Below are 27,534 nucleotides of genomic sequence, written 5' to 3'. Positions count from 1 at the left end.
ATCACCATTACAACTACTACTACAACCACCACCACCACATCATCATCACTACCACTACAACCACCACCACATCATCACCACTATCACTACTGCTACAACTACAACAACCACCCCATTATCATCACTACCACTACTACTGCAACCACCACCACCATATCATCATCATTGAAATATTTTTTTTTTAATTGAGCTTTATATCTTACATCTACTAAATGTGCTCAAAGCGCTTTACATGGGGTCCCTGGTCAACATTTAACATGTACGACGGGACATGTCGCCTGTTAGGCGATATTACAATTTTTCGGACAAAGACAACCCTGTTAACGGCCAGGTACTCATTTTACACCTGAGTACGGTGAGAGAATGTGAGTAAAGAGCCTTTACAAAGGACTCAACTATGCGCCGAGCGCGAGGCTCGAACCCAGGACCTTCCGATCCGAAAGCGAGTGTCATACTACTAGACCACATAGCCGCATCATTACCACTACTACTACAACCACCACCACCACATCATCATCACGACCACTACTACTACAACCACCACCACCACCATATCATTACCATTACTACTCAACTACAACCACCACCACATCATCACTACACACATAAACAACAGAAACAATTTAAAAACATGACTATGACACGCAACCACTCACAACGAGGCTATACTATTTATCCTTTTCTCTATAATATAGAACAGGACAAGACAAACAAGAGCTTGACTCTCTCTACACTTCGCATTGATGTTTGTCGTCTGACGAGTTCAACTCTCGGTCGACCTGTCAATATTCCTTTTTGCCTTGGACGTAATCATTAATAGGATGTTGTGTGGTTTTGACCGTGAAGAAAACCTTAAGAAGTCACATTTATATCATTTTAGAGACATCGTTTTGAATAATTTTGAGTTAAACGAGCGATCAGGAAGTTATTTTCTTAGATTTCATGAACGGCCGATCAGCGCTTGTTTACTATAGTAACGCGATTCCCAGCCAATGTCTCAATGGCGGATATTTTTCTCATCGAGGCCGCTGGTTGGTTAGCCAATAAGAGCACCGTACGGTTTCCATTGGGTAAATTCCTTGGAAATAACAAATAGATAAGTTAATTAATCTGAGATTATTAATAGTCATGTTAGATATCTAGTTGACAACTAATAAAAAAAAGCGTTTTACAAACAACAAGTAAAAAAATGGGGGAAAAAAAGACAACAACAACAACAACAACAACAACAACAACAACAACAACAACAACAACAACAACAAAAAAAAAAAAAAGAACACCTCTCCGAAGAAAAAAAGCTCCCTAAAAACACAACAAAATAAAAAAAACTTGAAAATTTGTTATTATTATTATTATTATTATTATTATTATTATTATTATTATTATTATTATTATTATTATTATTATTATTGTTGTTGTTAAATATGTATTAATTCTTTCCAATTTCGAGTTGAAATATACCCCAAATTAAATGTCAATGGATATCTAGGTCTCAATATCCAGCACATCTTTTTTTTTTTTAATCTCGACAAAATATCACTCTGTTGCTGTGGGTGACAATAATTTGAAGTTTAATGCGGATTTACCCTTGGTTTTAAAATAACTCATGGGGAAAATCGTCAATGTCATATATGTGACCCTCCGTCTCAAAACGGTATTATGTCGGGATGATTCAGACCCCAAAAAGTGAATTTAGAGATAGAATGATGAGAAATTGGAGCTTAGAAGATTTTGCAAAGCCATAACGTACAGAAATTAAACCCAAGTTGGATATTTGTGGCTATGAATTCAATTTCCCTTACCGAGTGGATCCCGACATAATACCGCTTTGATACGGTGGGTCACATATAACTAGATAATGAAAACCTGCTCCTTAACCCTCTCCTCACCACCTACAGCAAAATCGTCACATTTGTTACGACATAATATACATTTTTCCTATTCAATTTTATTGTGTACATCACACACTTTGAAGAATGATCTTTGTTTTTAATTAATAAGAACATAAAGTTGTTTTGTAGAGAGCTTGTTTGAGTTTATAAAATCATTTTTTTTCTGCGGGGTAAGCCTTTCATTTTGGGAAAATACTGAAATGGATCGGCAAAGAGAGAGAGAGAGAGAGAGAGAGAGAGAGAGAGAGAGAGAGAGAGAGAGAGAGAGAGAGAGAGAGAGAGAGAGTTAAACAAAACAAGATGTGCTCAACTCGATGTTGCATAATACCATTATCATCATCTTATCTAGCCTGGATGTTGTTTTCATATCTTTAACTTTCTCCTTACCAGCCATTTTCAGGATTTCCCCCAAAACTTCACACTCAATCAACCTACACAAAATATATTTTTATCACACAAACACAATAGTGGTAAAGTTCTTGCGATACACGGAGATCTAATTTATTTAGCAACACATGCTCTACAACACACTGTTCATTTTCTTTAAATTTTATGATGTACAAGAGAAATTTGAATCAGAAAATATTGGTTGTCTCGTAACGAATGTGACGATTTTCCTATAGTTGGTAATAACCCTCTCCTTACAACGATTTTCAGTATTTTCTCAAAATGGCAGGCTTACCCAGCAGAAAAATGTATATTTTGAACTCAAACTATCTCTCTACATAACAACTTTATGTTTATACTTCATTCTAATTTAAACAAATGATCAATTCTTCAAAGTGTTTTGATGTACAAAAATGAAGTCTTAGGAGATATAAAGATATTGATCGCTAACAAATTGACGATTTTCTATAGTATGTAACTCGGGTGGTTTAAATATAGGCTTGGTGTTTTAGAATGATACCTCAGAGATTGGACTGATATAGATAAACTATACCTTTCGTCGTTGTGTTTATTATTGCAGAAGTCGTGTTTTAAGAAATTAGAATAACGGTATGAAATAACTATATGTATATTTAAATCAATCAGCAATTGCAGTTTATTTGATTGAGGAAGTAGGTTTAGAAGAAATAGAAAAAGACGACGAGGAAGAAAAAGAATGATAATAATAACAATAATAATAATAATAATAATGTAATATAATATGATAATAAAATAATAATAATATAATAATAATAAAATATAATAATAAAAATAATAATAATAATAAAATAAAATAATAATGATAATTATAATAATAATAATGATAATAATATAGATAATAATAATAATTATAATAATAATAATAATAATAATAATAATAATAATAATAATAATAATAATAATATATAATAAAATAATAATAATAATAATAATCATCATCATCATCATAATAAAGATTACGATAATGAATGCGATGAAGATGATAATGATGATGGCCATGAATATGAAGATGATGATGATGATGATGATGATGATGATGATGATGATATGATGATGATGATGAATGATGATAACATAATAATGATGGTGCAGATGATGAGAATAATGATAGCATTAAAACTTACAGACACAGATACAGACGACAATGCGAAACAACGACGATGTTGCAATGATATAATGACGATGATGAAGATCGCGATGATGATGATGAGATAGATGATGATATGAGATGATGATATTAAAAACTTACAGACACAGGTACAGACGACAATGGCAGCCACAACGACATGGATGGAACAGACAATGATGATGATGATGATGATGATGATGATGATGATGATTAAAGACTTACAGACACAGATACAGACGACAATGGCAGCCACAACGACGATGGATGCAACAAGGACAATGATGATGATGATGATGATGATGATGATGATGATGATAACAATAATAATGATGGTGCAGATGATGAGAATAATGATAGGCAGTTTAAAAACTTACAGACACAGATACAGACGACAATGGCGGAAACAACGACGATGGTTGCAATGATGATAATGACGATGATGAAGATCGGCGATGATGATGATGATGATGATGATGATGATGATGATGATGATGATTAAAAACTTACAGACACAGGTACAGACGACAATGGCAGCCACAACGACGATGGATGGAACAAGGACAATGATGATGATGATGATGATGATGATGATGATGATGATGATGATGATGATGATGATGATTAAAGACTTACAGACACCGATACAGACGACAATGGCAGCCACAACGACGATGGATGGAACAAGGACAATGATGATGATGATGATGATGATGATGATGATGATGATTAAAGACTTACAGACACAGATACAGACGACAATGGCAGCCACAACGACGATGGATGCAACAAGGACAATGATGATGATGACGTTGTTCTTCTGCTGCTCCAAATTTGTCAGCGTATTCGAAATGGTCTCTGTAAGATTCAGGAAATTAAATAATAATAATATTAATAACAGCTTTTTGTAGCTTTCCCTCTATTTCCCCTTCTCTCCAGTCTTCCTTTATTATTCTTCTATTTTTCCGTTTCCCCCTCTCTCTATTTTGTTTATCTCCTCTGTCATGTTCACTTTCTTTTCCTACTCTCCCTCTCTCTCTCTCTCTCTCTCTCTCTCTCTCTCTCTCTCTCTCTCTCTCTCTCTCTCTCTCTCTCTCTCTCTCTCTCTCTCTCTCTTCTTCTTCTTCTTCTTCTCATCATAGGGCTGTCTGATGTCCAGAATTTCTTGTTGTCAATTTCGACTTAAAAGTGACCAAACAGAACCTTATACTTCTCTTCTTCTTCCACCTTAACCATCCCTTAAAACAGTCTTTGGTTTCGATAAACCAAAAAAAAAAAAAAAATAATAAAATAGAAAAAGTGAAGGAATAATTATCCAGCCTATGGAATAATAAAAACAAGGTTCTCTGCGAGCCCAACTTTGGTCAAACTGGTCACGCACGTAGCGATCTGGCTCCCCCCCCCCCCCCCCCCCATCTCTTTACATTTCCATTCTCCTCACTCTGTTCTCTCTTTCTTCTACTCTCTCTTCCACTTCTATTTCTCACTACTCTACCCAATTCTTCTCTTCTTCTTCTTCTTCTTCTTCTTCTTCTTCTTCTTCTTCTTCTTCTTCTTCTTCTTCATCTTCTTCTTCTTCTTCTTCTTCTTCTCTTCTTCTTCTTCTTCTTCTTCTCTTCTTCTTCTTCTTCTTCTTCTTCTTCTTCTTCTTCTTCTTCTTCTTCTTCTTCTTCTTCTTCTTCTTCTTCTTCTTCTCTCTTCCTTCTTCTTCTTTCTTCTTCTTCTTCTTCTTCTTCTTCTTCTTCTTCTTCTTTCTTCTTCTTCTTCTTCTTCTTCTTCTTCTTCTTCTTCTCTTCTTTCTTCTTCTTCTTCTTCTTCTTCTTCTTCTTCTTCTTCTTCTTCTTCTTCTTCTTCTTCTTCTTCTTCTTCTTCTTCTTCTTCTTCTTCTTCTTCTTCTAACTCGACCCTATTTTCTGCCACCCTCACCATTTCCACTTCCTCTACCTCTCACTTGTGCTCTTGAAATTTTGAGATTTTATAAAACGCGATTTCCACTGAAGGTGGTCACATCGCTTTAGAAGGGACTTCCAGCCAAAAACAACACTTATCGTGAATGACGAGTCATTAATCCTGTTTAGCGGTAGTGAAATTTTTTTCATCGTCATACAAAGACAACGCTGTTAACAGCCAGGTACTGATTTTACACCTGAGTACGGTGAGAGACTTAAGTCAAGAGCCTATTTCAACGAATCAACTATTTAGAAACACGAGTGGAGGGAGCATGTCAGGCACTCGTGTTCATAATGTCAAGAAATTTAAAAAAATAAAATAAAATAAAAAATAAAATTCCCTTTATTCATCCCCAAGGGGAAATTTGTCTTTAGGGTCTATTCCAAGGGAAGACTTGAATAACCCAGGCATCAGCCGCAGAGCAGCGCCGCAAAGCGAGCTAGGGCGAGGTGACTTGCTCAAGGCCACACAACGCAGCGGCGGGTGATTGAACTCGGTACCTTTCGGGTAGGAAGCAAAGACCGTACCACTGAGCCACGCTGCCCCTAGTATAAAGGGAGTCAAAAAGTGCCAGAAGAGAATAGAGAATTAAACATCTCACTCCGATCAGTCGTCTTCTTCTCCTCCTCCCCCTCCCCCCCCCCCCCCAACCAAACCTTATTCTTTATCACCTTTGATAAATTCCCACAGCTTGCAGTCTGAAGCTGCTGTGAGTTCTACTTGCTACATGAAACAAAACAAGAGGGGCAGAAAGAAAACACAAAACACTGAAATAATGTAAAGCTTGGATATATTAAAGCATAAATTCTAGAAATACAATGTAAAATTAACAAAACAAAAACAAAAACAAAAATTAAACAAAACAAACAACAAAGCAACAAAACAATAAAACCAAAAAATTGAAAAAGCAAAAAAAAAAATAAAATAAATAAATAAATAAATAAATAAAAAAACCCAACAAAAACAAAAAAAACAAACCAAAAAATAGCAAAAATCTTGAGCACTATAAACTCTTGAGCAGTATCTCTCCACTAATAGTAATAATAAAAATCTGTTAGCCTTTATAATATCATTAGTATTGGTACTCAAGACAATAAACAGCCTCAAAACATTGTTATGTAGGAGTGAACTTTAAATTGAACATTGAATTATAAGTCAAATAGCTATAATCCAACGTGTAAATATTTACAGGTCTGATAACACGATTTATTATGGGCTTATTGTTATAATAGAAATGCACTTAAACCAACGAAACATATTGCCGGATGCCCATTACAAAAATGTTAAACCACGCTCATAATAAATGGCGTTCGGCTACCAGGCCTGCATATAGAGAATGAGATTAGCGGAAGAGTAGCGTCCCTTGATTGGACGTCACCCATAGTCTGTGACGTCACCGGCGGAAAAGTTATTAGAGATAGAACGTCACGTTTGTTGTGCGCATGCGTCTCACGTCTTCGCGAGGACGGGAGACGCATGCGCACAACAAACATGACGTTCTCTCTCGAATAACTTTTTCCGCCGGTGACGTCACAGACTATGGGTGACGTACAATCAAGGGACGCTACTCTTCCGCTAATATCATTCCCTATATATATGCACGTCGTTATAATCATAGATCTTTATTTCCTTGCAATTTATGAAATGGAGCAAAGTAATAAATCTCGGTCAAAGTTCAAATTTATGTGCATTCTTGCTTGGAAAAAAAATCCGGTGGAGTAAGATCCAAGAAACTGGAGATATTCCCGGTTTCTGTAGCGTTAAACTGTCAGCAGCAATAGGCTTCAACAGTCGTGACGTCACTTCCCTCGTAATGACGCATAATAGCGTAGAAACTGGTTCTAAACAATCGGGGCAATGGCGGACGCCCTAATGACATATTTCTACGACGAGCATAAAAGTGTATCTAGAGGAGAAAAACATTATAAATCTGATCATGTTTTGAGTTTTATACATTCTGATCACATGACACGAGAAAAAGTTCTAGCCAGCATAAGAATAAAAAGTACAGATTTTCTTTGTTTAGAACCAGGCTGCTGGCTGCTGGGCGGACGTGACATCAGACTTTTGAATCCCAATGTTTCCTTTCCTCCAGACTAGATGTTGGTCTATCGATAAGTTCATTCCGCCAGATCTAACAACGGTTTTCCTTGATTTGCCTCGTGCCTTTCTGCCAGCTACTTTCCCTCTAGCACTGATTTTTGGATGGTGCTGTGTGTGTCTATCTACGTGTCTATAATAGTTGAGTTTTCTCATTTTAACTTCTGCCAACAGTTTTCTGGACCCAATGACTGCTGAATGAAAGGTGTTTGTGGGGGCCCCACAAGAGTGAGAAAGAGAGAGAGAGAGAGAGAGAGAGAGAGAGAGAGAGAGAGAGAGAGAGATAGAGAGAGAGAGAGAGGGAGGGAGGGAGAGAGAGCTACTAACTGAACTATTATTGAGACATGCACAACCAGGTGTAAAAGGATAGGAATCATGATTTGAAACAAACTAATAATTCCAATAAAAATTGAGTTCTTGGATGGAGCAATTTCGACTTTATATGATCGAAGCAGTGTATAGTAAAAGAAATGGAGTAAAAATTACTCTTATAAAAGATACAAAACAAAGTAAACGACGTTTCAGGTACTTATTATCAGCTGAATACGGTGAGTAAAGAACCTTTTCTCAGAACGAATAATATAATGCCATATTCAGTGGGATCAGGATTCGATTTAATGACCACCATCAGTTAGTCACAGACTGATCTGATACGAATGCCATTTCTGTCGTACTTTGAAAAAACAACAAAACACGTATTTAAAAATTTGGCCAAATAACTGGTTATTCAAATATCGATCGATTAAAACGACCCTTACCTTGTCAAAAACTCCCAAACCTGGGACTTCCAGAAGTTTCATTTTAATCGATACTTCAAGGCCGAGTTTTCTGGTCAAAAAGATTTAATAGGGAGTTTTATTCAGAGTACGGTATTCTTCTTACAGATCTTACCATCACACGAAAACCCGTCCTCTTGGAGTACGGTTCCAGCAGGGCAGAGACAGGTAGGCTGTTCCAGACCAGGTCCCTTCCACATACACCTGTAGGCACAGGGACAAAACCACAGAGACTCCACATTGGCGATGCCGTCAGATCCGTGAGAGTCTGGACGCAAAGAAATAGGGGAAACCAAATATTATTGTGAGGCATGAGGATGTAGGGTAAATTACCGTACCGGATTTCCACCTTCCCTACAGCGGTTGAATGTCATGGGAACGCGATACTTCACGCTCAACGGCCATTACCGAGTAGTTGTTTATCTTTTTGCCAGTTGTTGTCTCCATATTTCCTATCCAGGGCTTCCTTCCTGTGGGATTGCTTACGTTGGCGAGACCGGAAAGAGGATGGGTGACAGATCCGTGCAGCACTTGCGCCTACTACTACTACTTCTACTACTACTATTACTACTGCTACTACTACTACTACTACTACTACTACTACTACTGCTACTACTACTACTTCTACAACTACTACTACTACTACTACTACTCTACTACTACTACTACTACTACTACTACTACTACTACTACTACTACTACCACTACTACTACTACTACCACCACTACTACTACTACTACTACTACTACTGCTACTACTACTACTACTACTACTACTACTACTACTACTACTACTACTATTATTATTATTATTATTATTATCATTATTATTATTATAACTTCTAGTACTTATTATATTCCTATTACTTCTTTCAATATTACAATTATAATATGTCTTTTATCTTCCATTATTTTCTAGTAGATTCCTGCTCCTTTACACGCTGACATCTCTTTCGGATCCGGATCACTCCCTACCGACTACCCACGCCACGCTAGCGTTTCATTCATACTGCAAACACTATTGAGTACAGACGATACAAGTTATTTTGCATTTTAATTTTTTTAAATTTGTTTTCCACGTTAATTTGTGTATTGTTGTGCTGACGAAGGGTTTGTACCCGAAACGTCCATTGTCTGTATCGTTCCAATACAAAGCCTCTCTATTTTCACTCTTTCGTTAGTATTTTCTTGATTTGCCTCGTGCCTTTATTCTGCAGAAAACGGTGGGGGCTGCCTGAAGCCGGTGGTCGTAAATACTAACGAAAGAGTGAAAATGGAGAGGCTTCGTATGTGAACAAAACAGCTACTTTTCCCTCTAGCACTGATTTTTGGATGGTGCTGCGTGTGTCTACGTACGTGTCTATAATAGTTAAGTTTTCTCATTTTAACTTCTGCCAACAGTTTTCTGGACCTTTAGCCTGCATCAATAAGAACGGAGAATGTTTGATTTCTTTCTGGTCCATGGTACTCTCAGAATTCTGGCGGTTAATTATTATAGATTAAAAGTGAACCAACGCTTCAATTAGGTCTTAACCCTCTCCATACCACCTACAGCAAAATCGTCACATTTGTTACGACACAATATACATTTTTCTTATTCAGATTTATTTTGTAAGAGAGAGAGAGAGAGAGAGAGAGAGAGAGAGAGAGAGAGAGAGAGAGAGAGATAGAGAGAGAGAGAGAGAGAGAGAGAGAGAGAGAGAGAGAGAGAGAGAGAGAGAGAGAGAGAAAATTGGCACTAATGAAAATGGGGTTTGATAGTTGGCGTGTCCTTAGGGATACAACCAAGTAACTCTATCAGTTAAAGACGACAGTGCCGAAATCCTAGTGAAACACCTTTTTTCATTTTGGCCTGAAATCTTCTAACCCAAATATTGATCGATTTTAAAACGACTCTAGATCTCGGCCAAATAGTATCTCAGAACTGACACTCCCAAGAAGCGTCAGGTTTGACATTTTTCGACAACGCTGAGAATCCTTTTAATCGAACGATATCATGGTGGGGTAAAAGTTTCTGCCCAAAACGTAAAGAACTGTGAGATTGCGACAAAGAGTGGAACCCCCAGGGAACATAAGGGCGAGGAGGTCAAGGAGATATTCCGTATACAGCCATGCACTGGAAATCCCCCACCCCTCATATTTATTAACCTTTTGACCAGAAAACTCGTCCTTCAGATATTAAAAAAGTGAGTGGAGCAGGCACTTATGTAACAACAAGAGATGAAGTGAGCAGGAAAGTGCCAGAAGACAATAGAGAATAAAAATTTCGTGGCGTTGATGGGGTTTTGATTCCGCGACCTTACTGGTACGACAAGATCGTGCTACCGAATGAGCTATCCACGATCCACAATCTTGGATAGCTCATACGGTAGAGTCACGCTCTCCCCGGCCAGACGGAGTTTTCGTACCAGTAAGGTCGCTGGTTCAAACCCCCATTACCACCGCGAAATTTTTAATTCTCTATTGCCTCCAGAAGACATTAGAAAGAAACTGGAGGCAGCAGAAATGTGGTTTCTTAGAAGGATGTTAAGAATCTCATGGACAGAGAAGAAAACTAATGAAGAAGTATTAGAGCAAGCTGAAACTAAAAGCTATTAATTCGTACAATAAGAAAAAGAGAAATGCAATTTTTAGGACACCTTAATCGACATAAATGTATTGAACATCTTGCTCTCACAGGAAAGATAGAAGGTAAAAAAAGTAAAGGTAGACCAAGAAAAACATATCTGAATAGTTTGAACAGCTGGGTGACAAAGAAAGAGAAGAGTAATATTAGTATTCTGAGGTTATCTAATCAGAGAGATGAATGGCGTATCATGATCACCGATGTCTGGCACAGACTTGATACTTGAAGAAGAAGAAGAAGATTGTCTTCTGGCACTTTCCTACTCACTTCATGCCCTTCAGATATCGGTTGATTGAAATGACCCTCATCATGCTAAAAACTAACTCTCAAATAGTAAACGGATGTCCCAGGTTTGAGGGTTTTTGACAAGATGAGGGTCATTTTAATCGGTCGAATTTAAAAGCCCGAGTTCTCTGGCCCTTTTTACATGTCTTTCTAGAATAATTAACTCAGAAAAGTGAGTGGAGCAGGCCCTTATGGTGATAACAACAAGTGATGAAGTGAGTAGGAAAGTGCAAGAAGACAATGGAGAATAAAAATTTCGCGGCGTTGAGGGGATTTGAACCCGCGACCTTACTGGTACGACAACTCCGCCAGGCCGGGGAGGGCGTGACTCTACCGTATGAGCTATCCACGATCGTGGTCGCCGGTTCAAACCCCCGTCACCGCCGCGAATTTATTATATATTTTTTTTAATCTCTATTGTCTTCTGGCACTTTCATACTTACTTCATCTCTTGTTTCTAGAATAATGTAGTTTAGAGGGATATATTGAAGTGATATGGGAAAATAAACGCGCTTGACACGGACAAGGCTGATAAATAATGCATGGGGAAATGATGTGTCTATATATATATATATATATATATATATATATATATAGACTGTGATAAGGGATGAGAGACAATGCTGGTGATGATCATAATTATGTTAATGATAATGATGAGGATGAGTATGATGATAATGATGATGATGATGATGATGATGATGATGATGATGATGATGATGATGATGATGATGATGATGATGATGATGGTGATATTGGTGGTGGTGGTGGTGATGATGATGATGATGATGATGATGATGATGATGATGATGATGATGATGATGATGATGATGATGATGATGATGGTGATATTGGTGGTGGTGGTGGTGATGATGATGATGATGATGATGATGATGATGATGATGATGATGATGATGATGGTGACGGTTGTGGTGAAGATGATGATGATGATGATGATGATGATGATGATGATGATGATGATGCTGATGATGATGATGATGATGATGATGATGATGATGAATGCAATGATGACCTTGACCTTACCAAGTTCAACAAAAGAAGACAAGGCCTCTGGATGGACAAACGACAGACCAGGATGACCAACGGTCAGAGTCCGCTTGTGATAGGCACGAGTTGAATCTGAGATAACACAATGGGATAAATAAATGTAAAATATTCATAATATTCATAAAAATATTAGAATTTACACACAGTTTCCATCTACTCAATACGCTTCATGATGCTTCACCTATGTGAGGCTATGTGGTCTAGTGGTATGACACTCGCTTTCGGATCGGAAGGTCCTGGGTTCGAGCCTCGCTCGGCGCATAGTTGAGTCCTTGGCAAAGGCTCTTTACTCACAGTCTCTCACCGTACTCAGGTGCAAAATGAGTACTTGGTCGTTCACAGCGTTGTCTTTGTCCACGTTTTGTGGATATTGCGCTATACAAAAACTCAAGATTTCTTTTATTTTAGAAGACATGAAGACACCAAGGAAGGGATGGCGGTATTTTTCTGGTGAACTCTCTTCGTACAGACTATTTACAGGACTTCAACCTAATAGGGAATGAGATTAGCGGAAGAGTAACGTCCCTTGATTGGACGTCACCCATAGTCTGTGACGTCACCGGCGGAAAAGTTATTAGAGATAGAACGTCATGTTGGTTGTGCGCATGCGTCTCTCGTCCTCCTATAGTCATACCGACCCAACACATGAATTGAATTTTAAAACTCAAATTTAAAAGCATATATATATATATATATATATATATATATATATATATATATATATATATATATATATATATATATATATATATATATATATATATATATACTTTTGCTAAGCAAAACAAGCTTTACAAAACAGCACGAAATTTTTGTAAATATTAAAAAGATTTGTCTACTAATTTTGCGATTAATAATACAAATCTGATTCGGAAAAATGTTCATTGTATCGTAACGAATGTAACGATTTTCCTACAGTTTGTGAGGAGAGGGTTAACAAGAATTTCTATCAGTTATAAATGAAGAAAGCTCTTGTAACCCGATATGGTGAGTTGACATAGAGGATATAACAATATAAGGCATGGTTAAGTGACAAAGAGGGTCATGATTAATATCGTGGTTTGACAACATCGATAAATTAAATAACCGCTCGTGAAAAGCCAGTATCATGTCGACTTTTCCTCCAAACGACAAGACGATCTATTCATCTGACAAAGACGATGAACCATCTAGATACATCTAACATCCCAATTGGATTCAATAGTCTGATGTCACGCGCCCGGCAACGGCGGTCATCTTGGTTCTAAACAAAGAAAATCATTACTTTTTATTTTTCATGCTGTCTGGAACTTTTCATATGTCTTGTGATCAGAATGTGTAAAAGTCAAAACACGATCAAATGTATGTGTTTTTTTTCTTCTGGATACGCTTTATACTCGCCGGAGAAACGTTTCATTTGGGCGTCCGCCATTGTTCCGATAGTTTAGAGCCAGTGTTGCTAAGTTACCATGCGTCATTAGGAAGGAAGTGACGGTACGACTATTGAATCCTATTGGAGCAATCTATATTAACTTTCCATGTGCTCGAGGTCATTGGTCACATTGCAAAATGTTCTCAAAGTGACCCACTTAGTGAAAAGTGTTCCCACCTTTTAAATATCTAACATCACGATTGGCTAGTGGGTATTATAAGTATTTTAACTAAACGCATAGAACCGATAGAAACCGGGATAAACCGTAGAGATCGTTAACTTATAGCCTGACACTGACTTCAAACTGCCAGTCCTAGAGGGTTTTAGCGTAGCCATCGTTATGTTATAGCCTGATACTGAAATCCAAAAGGACTGGCAGTTTGACGTTATTATTTAGTTTTTGCACCGCTTAGTGAGTTGTCGTTAGTAGAGCTCATGGAAACAAGATATTTCATTGGTTGAACTATTGAATACAACTCACGATTTGTTTTCTTTAGTGGCAAAAGACTGGCTTTTTGACGGCACATTTTGGTCAGTGTCAGGCTATAACTTTACGATGGCTACGCTCCATCACTCTAGCTCTGAAGGACAACAACAGATAGTTCGAAGATGACGTCACTCAGGTCTTTGTTATTGTTTTTTGCCATCCGCGTTTATGAGTAATTCTCACTAAACTGTAATAACCAGACTATAAACCATCATGGTTACACACAGTTTTGTGTGTTGGCCAGTTATACTTCCGGATGGCAATGTTGTGAACTTATTAGCCAAGTGCATACTATCTACACCTTAACTGAACTTACCACGGCCCCCTCCTCCTCCTCCGTCACCACCTCCTGCACATGCTCCACCACCACCTCCAAAACCACCCGAGCCACCCCAGTAGTTGGGTAGACTGGTAGAATGACTGCAGCCATTCCGGCCTGCCAGAGGCTTTTGGAACAGCCCATCTGCCTCGGATTGGTCCATCAACATGGAATTTGCCGAGTCTGGATTGTAAAGATATAAGATTCAAAGTTTATTGTACGTAGTTTGCCAATACAGAACACTAATCAAAACATAATCAAACAAAAACAGGAATAGCATGGGTGCTAAACAATCGAAACTGTAATATGTGACTCAATCGTCAATCTGGTATTATGTTGAACATGCATTAGATAAAGCGAACCGAGTTTCAAGTCAAAATTCTGAAATTTAGGCTTACCAAAGTTTAACGAACAAAAAGGACACTGATCATTGCGGTATATGACATAAATCACTCTTCAACCCATATGGCTGGATGTCTCAGTGGCTAGTACGACCACTCTCTCTCTCTCTCTCTCTCTCTCTCTCTCTCTCACTACCTATCTATCTACCTATCTATCTATCTATCTATTTATCTGTCCCTCTCTTTCTTTCTCTCTCTTTCAGCCAGGCGGAGGGTGCCGTGTCAATAGGATCCCGAGTTTGGCTCTCTGACATCGTGATATTTTTATTCTCTGTTCTCAGCTTGCACTTCTTCATATCCTATGTTATTTCTCAGCACCAATGATATAAGTGTCCGCTCTATACATTTTTTGGACTCAAACGTGTATATGTGAACTAGATAAGGAAAATTAAAGTTATAACCTTAAAGATAAAACATGGTGTTTCCTTCTGTTCCTTATGGTAGAGTGTAAATACTATTTCTTGCATTGCAAAACGTTCTAAAGTCCTATCTCCAACAGTTTTATCTCTAAATTCTCTTCTTGGGCTACAACACATTCCGACATAATACCGTTTTGACACGGCGGGTTACATATAATATTAAGGTTGAAATTGAAATTTAGTTTCTGGTTTACCCAGGCATAATACAGTTTTCAGACGTTTGGTCACACATTTCAAAATAAATGTGATGATGATAAGATGCAAATAAGTATTAGAACCTATAATTACGAGAGAGGAAAAAAATATCACTAAAAGAAACAAATCTCTATCTCCTAAACATAATTCACTCTCTCAAAGCACACACAAACACAAAACAAAACAAAAAATACAACAACAACAACAAAACAAACAACCACAACCCCCACTCCCAAACGCCCCCCCCCCCACCAAAAAAACTACCCCCCTCAAAATAAATAAACCCTAAAAAACAAAGTAACAAACAAAAACCAAAATGTTTGATTGTCCCTTTTTAGCAAAAGATGCGAGCCAATATATTCGGATTAAAAAACAAACGAATAAATTAAAGGTATCGAGACACATAAATACAAACTAATTAAATAGTATCCCTTTATGACAATGCATAATGTCAAATCAAACACCCAATGAATAAAAAAAAAAGAGAAAGGGGGGGGGGTGTGTGTGTGTAAGGCGGAGCTTCAAGAATTGGATTCAGTAGTCTGATGTCACGCCGCCCGGCAACGGCGGCCATCTTGGTTCTAAACAAAGAAAACCATTACTCTTTATTCTTCAGGCTGGCTAGAACTTTTCATATGCCTTGTGATCAGAATGTGTAAAAGTCAAAACATGATCAAATTTATGTTTTTTTCCCTCTGGATACGCTTTTATGCTCGCCGGAGAAATATTTCATACGGGCGTCCGCCATTGTTCCGATAGTTTAGAGCCAGTGTTGCTAAGTTACCATACGTCATTAGGAAGGAAGTGACGTTACGACTATTGAATCCTATTGACAGACTTGGCCACACATAGTTAAATGGTTGGAGTAATTGAGAGGATAGGGCGTTACCTGCGTTGCTTAGTTGTGCCATCAGCACAGCTGTACTTTGAGACAGGGTTCGATCTCGCCCATGAAATCCCTCAAGATCATCTGAAGCATCGTGAAGCTCGGAAGGCAGGCCTCCCCCTCCACCTGCTATCATCAGGATCTTGACTTTCTTCTTGGGGTCTTTCTGAAATTATTACAGTACATAAAAAAAATAATTGAGCTTTTATATAGCGCAATATCCACTAAATGTGCTCAAAGCGCTTTACAAGGGGTCCCTGGTCAACAGCAACATTTAACATGTAGGACCGGATATGACGCCTGTTAGGCGATATTACAATTTTCGGACAAAGACAACGCCGTTAACGGCCAGGTACTCATTTTACACCTGAGTACGGTGAGAGAATGTGAGTAAAGAGCCTTTTCCAAGGGCTCAACTATGCGCCGAGCGCGAGGCTCGAACCCAGGAACTTCCGATCCGAAAGCGAGTGTCATTCCACTAGACCACATAGCCGCACAGAGAAACACGAAAGTTAACAACTGTGCAATACGCTCTGTGATGCTTGCCTGTAAAGTTATGCATTGACGCTAACCTCACCTCATCTCATCAGCGGTCGTAGGGTTGACATGAGTACAGCTTCGCCAACCAGTCCTCCTCCCCCCCCCCCGCCCCCGCCCTCGCCCCCCTCTCTAGGGTCTATTCCAAGGGTAGACTGGAATAACCCAGGCGTCAACCTACAGTCAGCGCCGCAAAATGAGCTAGGGCGAGGTGACTTGCTCAAGATCAATCACACAGCGCAGCGGCGGGTGATCGAACTCGGTACCTTTCAGGTACGAAGCAAAGACCGTACTGCTGAGTCACCCTGCCTCATAATCAGGGTTGGGTTGTCTAACAGTGTCCGATCTTTGTTGTTATCAATCCTGCTATTTGGTTGTCTATCTCTTTTCCTGCTTCCTATTTGCAGATCTGATTTTGTGAGACAAGTATGGTGGGTCACACAGCCAAACAATGATTAAGAAATTAAGGAGAAGCTTTTCCAGAGCCTCTGTGGTGTAATGGTAACACGTCTGCCAGGTAATCAGAAGGCCTGAGGTTCGATCCCCAGTTGAGGTAGACTGATTTTTTGTAAAGGTTGTTTTTTCTTGTATTTTTCTTTGTTGCTTTGGCACCTTTCATACACACTTGTTCAGGTTTTTGTCTTTGGCCAAACCATGAAAACTTCCTTCATTTGACAATAACAGACACACCTTCTTGTAAGCCTGCCAACTGTTTAATTTCAGCATTAGCAAACTCGTTGGTCTTTGGAAAAGGCTCTTTACTCATATTCTCTCAGTGTACTCAGGTGCAAATTTAGTACCTGACCGTTGACAGCGTTGTCCCAGTCACAAAAAAAAAATGTAATATGGCCTAACAGGCGTCATGTTTCGTTCTACATGTTACGATTTTCTGTTGGTCAGGGACCCCTTGTAAAGCGCTTTGAGCAATTTAGTGGATATTGCGCTACATAAAAGCTCGTCTTTTTTTTTTTTGGATCTTACGGTCTTTCCATGAAATTCCAAGATTAACACTGGGTCTTCATATAGAAATTCCCCATCGTCACAAGACCCATGAAGGCGGAGTTTCTTAAGCCGGTGTAATTGAGCTAATATTATTATTATAAATTAACTTAAACCGCAAACTCCGATTAAAATTTGCTGTTATTTTTATATTGCTCCATCCATGAGTAGTCTTTAAGCCCAATGGAGCCGGAGTTTATCCCGGTTTGAATAGCGTGAAAAGGACAATAGCAAATGCTTGCTATCCTTTGGATAGCTCAGTTGGTATAGACGCAAAGGGACCGAGATCAAGCCTGGGTGCAGTCGATATTTTTTTTTCTGACACCCCCCCCCCCCAGTCTACCCAGCAGTGAATGGGTAGCTAGGTCTGTTTGATCTGGCGGAAAGTACTTTGCCATCCATTAGATTAACAAAACATGATAAGCGACTCATAGTCTCAAACGATATTATGACGGGGTGATTAAAATTAAAATATTGGTTGTATTTATGAAGCTTTGATTCTATTCAGGACCAATGATAATAATATGGTTGCTTGAATTGACAAACACTAAAATAAAATCTGACATTATTTTTTGTCGTTTAGTTTAAATTTGAAATCTCTCACAGAAATCTGGGTGTCCAGATGGCTCAGTTGGTAGAGCACTCGTTATACACGCAAAGGGATAGAGATCAATCCCAAGTGAAGTCGAGATTTTTGTTTTTTCTGATTTCCTTCTGTTCACCCAGAAGTGATTGATTAGCTGGGTCTGTAAAAACTGTCGGAAAGTACTTTGCAATAGACTAGCGTCCTATCCAAAGGGTAGCTATGAATTGTCATTGTATGTTTCATGATATTATAGAAACTAGGATAAATTATGACCTCTGAAAGACTAGTCTCGGAATCTGGACCATCCCCATATGATGTGGCTATGTGGTCTAGTGGTTTGACACTCGCTTTCGGATCGGAAGGTCCTGGGTTCGTGCCTCGCTCGGCGCATTGTTGAGTCCTTGGAAAAAACTCTTTACTCAAATTCTCTCACCGTATACAGGTGTAAAATGAATATCTACCTGGCCGTCAACAGCGTGTTGTCTGTCGGAAAAAAAAAATATCGCCTAACAGGCGTCATGTCTCGTTCTACACATGTTTCGTTTTGCTGTTGGTCAGGGAGCTTTTATAAAGCGCTCTGAGCACATTAGGTGGTTATTGCACTATATAAAAGCTCTTGTAAGAACAAGAGATGAAGTGAGTAGGAAAGTGCTAGAAGACAATAGAGAATAATATTTTTTTTAATGTGTGGGTTGGACCCGCTATCTCAAGTAGTCGGTGAGAGAGAGAGAGAGAGAGAGAGAGAGAGAGAGAGAGAGAGAGAGAGAGAGAGAGAGAGAGAGAGAGAGAGAGAGAGAGAGAGAGAGAGAGAGAGAGAGAGAGAGAGAGAGAGAGAGAGAGAGAGAGAGAGAGAGAGAGAAAGCTCTAATTATGACCTGAGTTAGAGACGATCTTTTTTTGGATCGTGGATAGCTCATGCAGTAGAGTTACGCTCTCACCGGCCAGGCGGAGTTAAGGTACCAGTAAGGTCGCGGGTCAAACCCCATCACTGCCGCGAGAATATTTTATTCTATATTGTATTCTGGCACTTTCCTACTCACTTCATCTCTTGTTGTTACCGACATAAGTGCCTGCTCCACTCACTTTTCTGAAACAAAAGCTCTGTTTTTTTTTGTTTTTTTTTTTAAATATCGATATGAGGCGGTAGGTAACGGATAAATATCATGAGAACATTACCTGGTAAACAATCGTTGCCCCGCCACCACCCCCGCCGCCTCCACCGACGTATGATGCATTCTTTCTGCAAAATGGCGGTAGAACATTCCAGGTTCCTTCCTGAGGGAATGGACATATTGAGTAACACATAATTGAATCATAGACAGATCGTAGCCATCGTTAACGTAAAGCCTGACACTAGAACCGTAGCCATCGTTAATGTATAGCCTGACACCAGAGCCGTGGCCATCGTTAACGTATAGCCTGACACTAGAACCGTAGCGATCGTTAACGTATAGCCTGACACTAGAACCGTAGCCATCGTTAAGGTATAGCCCGACACTAGAACCCTAGCCATCGTTAAGGTATAGCCTGACACTAGAACCCTAGCCATCGTTAAGGTATAGCCTGACACTAGAACCCTAGCCATCGTTAAGGTATAGCCTGACACTAGAACCCTCTCCATCGTTAACGTATAGCCAGGCACTAGAACCGTAGCTATCGTGAACTTATAGCCCGACACTGACCAAAAAATGACGTGAGTTGTATTCAATAGTTCAACCAATGGGATCACTTGTTTCCATGAGCACTACAAACGACTACTCACTAGGCGGTGCAAAAACCAAATAATGACGTCAAAACTTTACGAAGGCCACGCTCAGTGCCAGGCTAAAACACAACGATGGATACGCTAGAACTAGGATTTACAGTTTGACGTCATTTTTAAGGTTTGTGTAGCGTCTAGTGAGTTGTCGTTAGTAGTGCTCATGGAAACAATTTATTTCATTGGTTGAACTAGTGACTACAACTCACGATTTGTTTTCTTTTGCGGCCAAAGACTGTCATTTTGGAGTAATTTTTTTTGGTCAGTGTCAGGCAAAAGTTAATGATGGCTACGGACAGATTAAGGACGATAGCAAGATAATAGACACATAGATAGCCACACCTCTCGGACAGCCGTCATACTGTAAACAATGGCCGTGATTGATTGACATAGCAAGCTACACAGGATTCACAATCGATGGTATGTGTCGGAGTAAAATACCCACTGTCCTACCGCTTGATCAATTGAGCCGAAAAACTATGTGTAAACTTAAACATTTGTAATATGATCGAGAAAATCGTGTGAGAACTAGTCACCCATTTGATGGTATAAAAACCATAACAATGATCGGAAAGAAGTCGATTTAATTCACGTTATTGTTTATATAAACAACTAACTATGTTTGTCCCAGCACGTGTGAAGGTGTGTCACAAATTCCTTGTTTTGATTGGTCGAAAATCTACTGGTTAATTTCAAAATACTGTCGTAAACTGACGTAGCCATCGTAAAGTTATAACCTGACACTGACCAAAAAAATGACGTCAAAATGCCAGTCCTTTGCCACAAAAGAAAACAAATCGTGAGTTGTATTCAATAGTTCAACCAATGAAATAACGTGTTTCCTTGAGCTCTACTAACGAGAACTCACTAGACGCTACATAAACCTATGAAAATGACGTCAAACTGCCAGTCCTACAGGGTTCTTGTGTCAGGCTATAGATAGTATGCAGATGACGTCACTCAGGCTTTTGTTATTGTTTTTGCCATCCGCGTTTGTGAGTTGTTCTCACTAAACTGTATTAACCAGACTATAAAATTTCATGGTTACACAGAGTTTGTGTGTTGGTCCGTTATACTTCCGGATGGCAATGTTGTGAACTCCTTGGCCAAGCGCATTCTATCTATAGATAGTTCGAAGATGACGTCACTCAGGTCTTTGTTATTGTTTTTTGCCATCCGGGTTTATGAGTAATGCTCACTGAACTGTATTAACCTGACTATAAACGTTCATGGATACACACAGTTTTGTGTGTTGGTCCGTTATACTTCCGGATGGCAATGTTATGAGCTTCTTAGCCTATCTATGGATAGTATACTCTTGGCTATAGATAGAATACCCTTGGCCAAGGAGTTCACAACATTGCCATCCGGAAGTATAACGGACCAACACACAAACTCTGTGTAACCATGAACTTTTATAGTCTGGTTAATACAGTTTAGTGAGAACAACTCACAAACGCGGATGGCAAAAACAATAACAAAGGCCTGAGTGACGTCATCTGCATACTATCTATAGATAGTATGCGCTTGGCTAAAAAAAATATAACAAAGACCTGAGTGACGTCATCTTCGAACTACCTATAAGTAACGATGGCGACGACACTGACCAGAAAACTTGTCCTTCAAACATCGATACATTAAAACATACCTGCCTACCATTACGAAAAATTCGTAGATGTACGACAATTTGCCTCAAGTTTTAGAACTTCATTTATAAGCAACTCTTGGTCATTAAAACTTATTGAAAATGAAAGATATAGGGAATGAGATTAGCGGAAGAGTAGCGTCTCTTGATTGGACGTCACCCATAGTCTGTGACGTCACCGGCGGAAAAGTTATTAGAGAGTGAACGTCATGTTGGTTGTGCGCAGAGGACGGGAGACGCATGCGTACAACCAACATGACGTTCTCTCTCTAATAACTTTTCCGCCCGTGACGTCACAGACTATGGGTGACGTCCAATCAAGGGACGCTACACTTCCGCTAATCTCATTCCCTATATATATATATATATGCACGTCGTTATAATCATAGATCTTTAGATCTAAAGATATAGGAAATGAGATTAGCGGAAGAGTAGCGTCACTTGATTGGACGTCACCCATAGTCTGTGACGTCACCGGAGGAAAAGTTATTAGAGAGGGAACGTCATGTTGGTTGTGCGCATGCGTCTCTCGTCCTCGCTTCCGGTGAAAGCGGCTTGAGACACTTCAAAACCAAATTGACGTTCTCTCTGTAAGGTGACGTCCAATCAAGGGACGCTACTCTTCCGCTAATCTTATTCCCTATTGCCGGAATATATAATTTAAAGGAATTTGAAGTGTTATTTTATCCTTGTGAGTGGAAATTGTTCATTTAAAAAAAAATCAACTATAGCGGCTACAATTTTTATATTCCAAACACTAAATACCAATGTAAAACGGAATGTAAGCTTCAATTCAATATACAAAAACAGATAAAATTAATGGCTGTTTCGGGTTTCCCCTTTATCAACAAAACAGGATGAATACAGACGAATGAGATAATGTTATCAGACCTTCCAATACGTCCACGTCGGACAAATCATATTATTGTCTTTAAAATGTGACCAATCGTCTCAAAACGGTATTATGCCAAGGTGATTTAGATGTTAAAAATTGATTTTACAGACATAAAATATGAAACTTTGGTCAGCATTAACTTTATTTTTTATTATGAGAATATATATAATTTCTTTAATTGGACAAAACCTAAAAATTACACATTTCAAGTCAAATAAACATTTATGTCCTTTTTAGCATCTCTCTCATCCCAATTTTACTGTAAAATTTTCATGATATTGATACGATATTACATAGACCGCTGCTATTTATATCATTGTGGTATAGATAGTATGCGCTTGGCTAAGAGACGCATAACATTGCCATCCGGAAGTATAAAGAACCAACACACAAAACTATCTGCAATCATAAACGTTAATAGTCTGGTTAATAAAGTTTAGTGAGAATCACTCACAAACGCGGATGGCAAAATACAATAACAAAGCTTTGAGTGACGTCATCTTATTTCTATTTAATAATAATATACAAGTCTTAACTCCTACATCAGATATTTCCCAATACCGCAACGCAACAGTGGAAGCGGGAATTGCGACAGATTTCGACATATAAAACGCGGAAGTTTTTAAAATCCTATTATGATAAACCTCATTTGACCTCACCAACATCATTTCTTTCTTTTAAAAAAATTAAAAATTCCTTTATTCATCCCCAAGAGGAAATCTGTGTTTAGGGTCTATTCCAAGGAAAGACTGGAATAACCCAGCCGTCAGCCGAAGAACAGCGCCGCATAGTGAGCTAGGCCGAGGTGACTTGCTCAAGGCCACACAGCGCAGCGGCGGGTGATTGAACTCTGTACCTTTTGGGTAGGAAGCAAAGACCGTACCACTGAGCCACGCTGCCCTTAATGTATTCTTATGTTCATGGAAGATGTCATCAAATTGTATGGATTATTGGCGAAAGCCTACAATTAAATCAACGTTATTTTATTCGTCTTATTATAACTATGGAACTGATATTTATCATAGCAGACCTGCCTACTTGAAATAGGAAAATGTAAAATAACATCGTAGACATTGTAACTACCCTTAAAAATCACCAGCTTGTCCTTATAATGCGTGGGGGGAAATGTTTTTAACTCCTTTATGTGATAGCTCTGGCACCAGAACTTTGTTTTCAAGAAATGCTATTTAATCAAAAACCTTTATTATATACAGCTCGGGATTTAGCCGAAAATTCGTTGTTCTACGGGAATTTTCGTAGTAGTTAGGAGGTCTGTTGTGATGGATATCAAATTTTAAAACACGAGAAAAACTGATTGGAAACGTAATAATGATGGTAGTAGTGATGGTGGTGGTAGTAATGATTATGGTAATATTATTATTGTTATCATTGTGACTGTTATTATTATTATTATTATTATTATTATTATTATTATTATTATTATTATTATTATTATTATTATTATTATTATTATAATATATTATTATTATTATCATTATTATTATTATTATTATTATTATTATTATTATTATTATTATATATTATTATTATTATTATTATTATTATTATTATTATTATTATTATTATTATTATTATTATTATTATTATTATTATTATTATTGTCTTGGTTTAATACGATTGTTGTATTTTTTGTGTGGTTATTAATCGTATATGTTTATTTTTTGGTTCCATTTACCATTTTTTTCCACTTTCATGTATGTTGTCATCAAATTGTGTGATTTATTGACGAAAGCCTAAGATTGAATAAACTCCGTTAAACTTCGCTAAAACTTATCTACATTGACTATTTCTGGGTCTAATTATTAGGAAAATCCTTCGAAAAATTGATTTTGAGATTTTGGTGGAAATTGATATTTTATTATCTTAGAAATAATATAATTGAAGTCCAAATTCTTAAAGTAGACTATAAAGGCAAGAAAAACACAGTCGGAAAGGGTACGGGTAGTAAGAAAAGTGTGAAAAACGGGAAGCCATTTTGCTATTTTCTCAATATGTCATATTTCTAAGGGTATGGGAAACTGTGTCAAACGTTTCTCAGAATCTATTTAATGAAATTGTCTGAAAATTTCCACAGTTATCTTCGAGATAACGTATCATGTCACATCATTTTTTTGATAAGATATGTGAATTTTGAATTATAATCCTAATTCTGAATTTTTAAGGTCAATTTTTTCATAACATTTTGATTCTCAAATTTGTAATGTTCTTATAAAAATTCCATAAGCTAAAGCCGTAAAATCTCTATGTTGTGACACACTATGGTACTATGTTGACAAGAGGGAAGAATATGGAGGTCATTCCTTCATTGCTTTTTGTGGAACGTTTGCCACAAGATTGTTATATTTTTTGATGTCAGACCCCCAAAATAGGTCGCAAAATGGGTATCAACACAGATAATTAAAAGTTTTCACCACAAATGTTGTTTTTTTAACCTATATTGAAGATACAGAATGATTAAAACCGCCCAATATATGTAATTAATTTTTTTTTAGAAAAGACCCAAACCGCCCCTTAAATGATTAGACATCCAGATCTTGCATTGTGGTCAGAATATAATATATCTTTTATTAAAAACCGATATATGCCGAGAAAAAAAATTCTTGAACTGCTACGTTTACATAAAGAATTACAGTAACATACGTTGTATTGTTACACACACACACACACACACACACACACACACACACACACACACACACACATATATATATATATATATATTTAAAAAAAAAAATTATTATTATTATTTATTTATTTATTTATTTTTTTAATTAAAAAAAATTCTTATTTATTTAAAAATAATTTTTTTTGTTTGTTTTGTTGTTGTTTTTTTTTTCGTTTTTTTTTTTTGCTATTGCACTACAATAAAATCAGCTTTTCCACATAATCAGAGAGGTATAAAAATATAGTATTTTTCCACACGTACCGGACACGCCTCTGATCCGGTCTGTCCGACCAAGAAATGCAGAAGTGTCCCAGCCTCCAGTTTAAACGTGCCCGTCACTTTGGTCCCCCTAGAGTTGGTGACCAGCGTCTTGCTGTGAAGGCCAAGACCGCCCCTTGCACCGTATGCTTGGATTCTGGAAACATGGAATGGATAAACATAGAAGTCAGAGAAGCAGCATCAGAAGTAGTAGTAGTAGTAGTAGTAGTAGTAGTAGTAGTAGTAGTAGTAGTAGTAGTAGTAGTAGTAGTAGTAGTAGTAGTGGTGGTGGTGGTGGTAGTAGTAGTAGTAGTAGTAGTAATAGTAGAAATAGTGGGGATAGTAGTGGTAGTAGTAGTGGTAGTAGTAGTAGTAGTAGTAGTAGTAGTAGTAGTAGTAGTTATTGGCTGTATTTTCTAGATGTTGTTTGTATGCGAGTGTTCGATCTGAAGTCACTCCAAGGTACTTAGGATTTGGGACGTATGGGAGGATGGCATTTTTAAAGTGGATGGCGAGTATTTGGTTTGCCTTGTGATTATCGAGATGGAAAAGTGTGCTCACTGTTTTTGTAGTATTCATTTTTAGATACCATTTTTCAAAGAAAGATTGGATTTGGATGCTATCGTGTGCCAAAGTTGATTCGATATTTTTTATATCTGTAGATTGATGAGCCAATGCAAAGTCATCTGCGTAACCTAATTTCAGGGAGTCAGTCTTTGGCATTTCATGTATGTACATGTTGAATAGCGTCGGGGCGAGTACAGATCCTTGAGGTACGCCGTTTTTTATTGTTCTTTTCTTACTGGTCCTATTTCCTAAACAAACATGGTAGGTTCTTGTTCCTGACATTTTGTTGTAGTAGTAGTAGCAGCAGCAGCAGTAGTAGTAGTAGTAGTAGTAGTAGTAGTAGTAGTAGTAGTAGTAGTAGTAGTAGTAGCAGCAGCAGTAGTAGTAGTAGTAGTAGTAGTAGTAGATGTAGTAGTAGTTGTAGCAGTAGTAGTAGTAGTAGTAGTAGTAGTAGTAGTAGTAGTAGTAGTAGTAGTAGTAGTAGTAGTAGTAGTTGTAGTAGAAGTAGTAGTAGTTGTAGCAGTAGTAGTAGTAGTAGTAGTAGTAGTAGTAGTAGTAGTAGTAGTAGTAGTAGTAGTAGTGCATCACGTCTTCACTTAGTATTTAGCTGTCAACTGTTAACTACTGTCTCTCTGTCTCTCTCTCTCTCTCTCTCTCTCTTTCTCTCTCTCTCTCTCTCTCTCTCTCTCTCTCTCTCTCTAGTTGTAGTGTAAATTATCCATCACTTGAAGCGTTGATCATGAACAACGATTGATGACTCATGATCGTGCATAATTACTCCATAAAGGAAATGAGAGACATAATAACAGTAGTTGAATGTGCGAAAAACCTAAATATCATAATTTTCATTATCAAGTTTTAAATTGACTTTATGGCATCTAGTTTACCCAAGCAAAATATCGAATTGACACGGTGGGACTACAATAGATAGTATGCGCTTGGCTGAGATGCTCACAGCATTATCATCCGGAAGTATAACGGACCAACACACAAAACTCTGTATAATCTTGAACTTTTATAGCCTGGATTTTACAGTTAAGTGAGAATTACTCATAAACGCGGATGGCAAAAAACAATAACAATGACCTTGGTGACGCCAACTTCATTCCGTCTATAAGATAATCATTAAAACATTGAAAAACTCTCTCTATTTTGGAACGGTAGAATTATCATATTATCCATTTTAAGATATAATTAATAAAGTACAAAGACAAACAAAATTTAGAGAAGACAAA

At 37.9% G+C, this 27,534-nt stretch overlaps 1 protein-coding gene across 1 annotated transcript in view; it reads right to left on the bottom strand.

Annotated features, from left to right (window-relative positions):
• Positions 1 to 27,534, bottom strand: part of LOC144971058 (leukocyte tyrosine kinase receptor-like) — a 144,398-nt gene that overhangs the window by 21,074 nt on the left and 95,790 nt on the right. The window contains exons 13-19 of the mRNA XM_078911397.1: positions 25,736 to 25,889; positions 19,666 to 19,764; positions 16,371 to 16,533; positions 14,464 to 14,649; positions 12,226 to 12,321; positions 8,386 to 8,538; positions 4,186 to 4,302 (exon numbers count right to left, since the gene is read on the bottom strand). Of these exons, the coding sequence (XP_078767523.1) occupies positions 4,186 to 4,302; positions 8,386 to 8,538; positions 12,226 to 12,321; positions 14,464 to 14,649; positions 16,371 to 16,533; positions 19,666 to 19,764; positions 25,736 to 25,889 (968 nt within the window). The remainder of the gene's footprint in view (positions 1 to 4,185; positions 4,303 to 8,385; positions 8,539 to 12,225; positions 12,322 to 14,463; positions 14,650 to 16,370; positions 16,534 to 19,665; positions 19,765 to 25,735; positions 25,890 to 27,534) is intronic.

This window comes from Berghia stephanieae, chromosome 1 (assembly GCF_034508935.2).
Source record: "Berghia stephanieae isolate SIO BIC M18660-M18661 chromosome 1, UCSD_Bste_1.3, whole genome shotgun sequence".
Lineage (NCBI taxonomy): Eukaryota > Metazoa > Mollusca > Gastropoda > Nudibranchia > Aeolidiidae > Berghia > Berghia stephanieae.
Note: the sequence above shows the minus strand (reverse complement) of the source record. Positions and strands in the feature narration are given on the sequence as shown.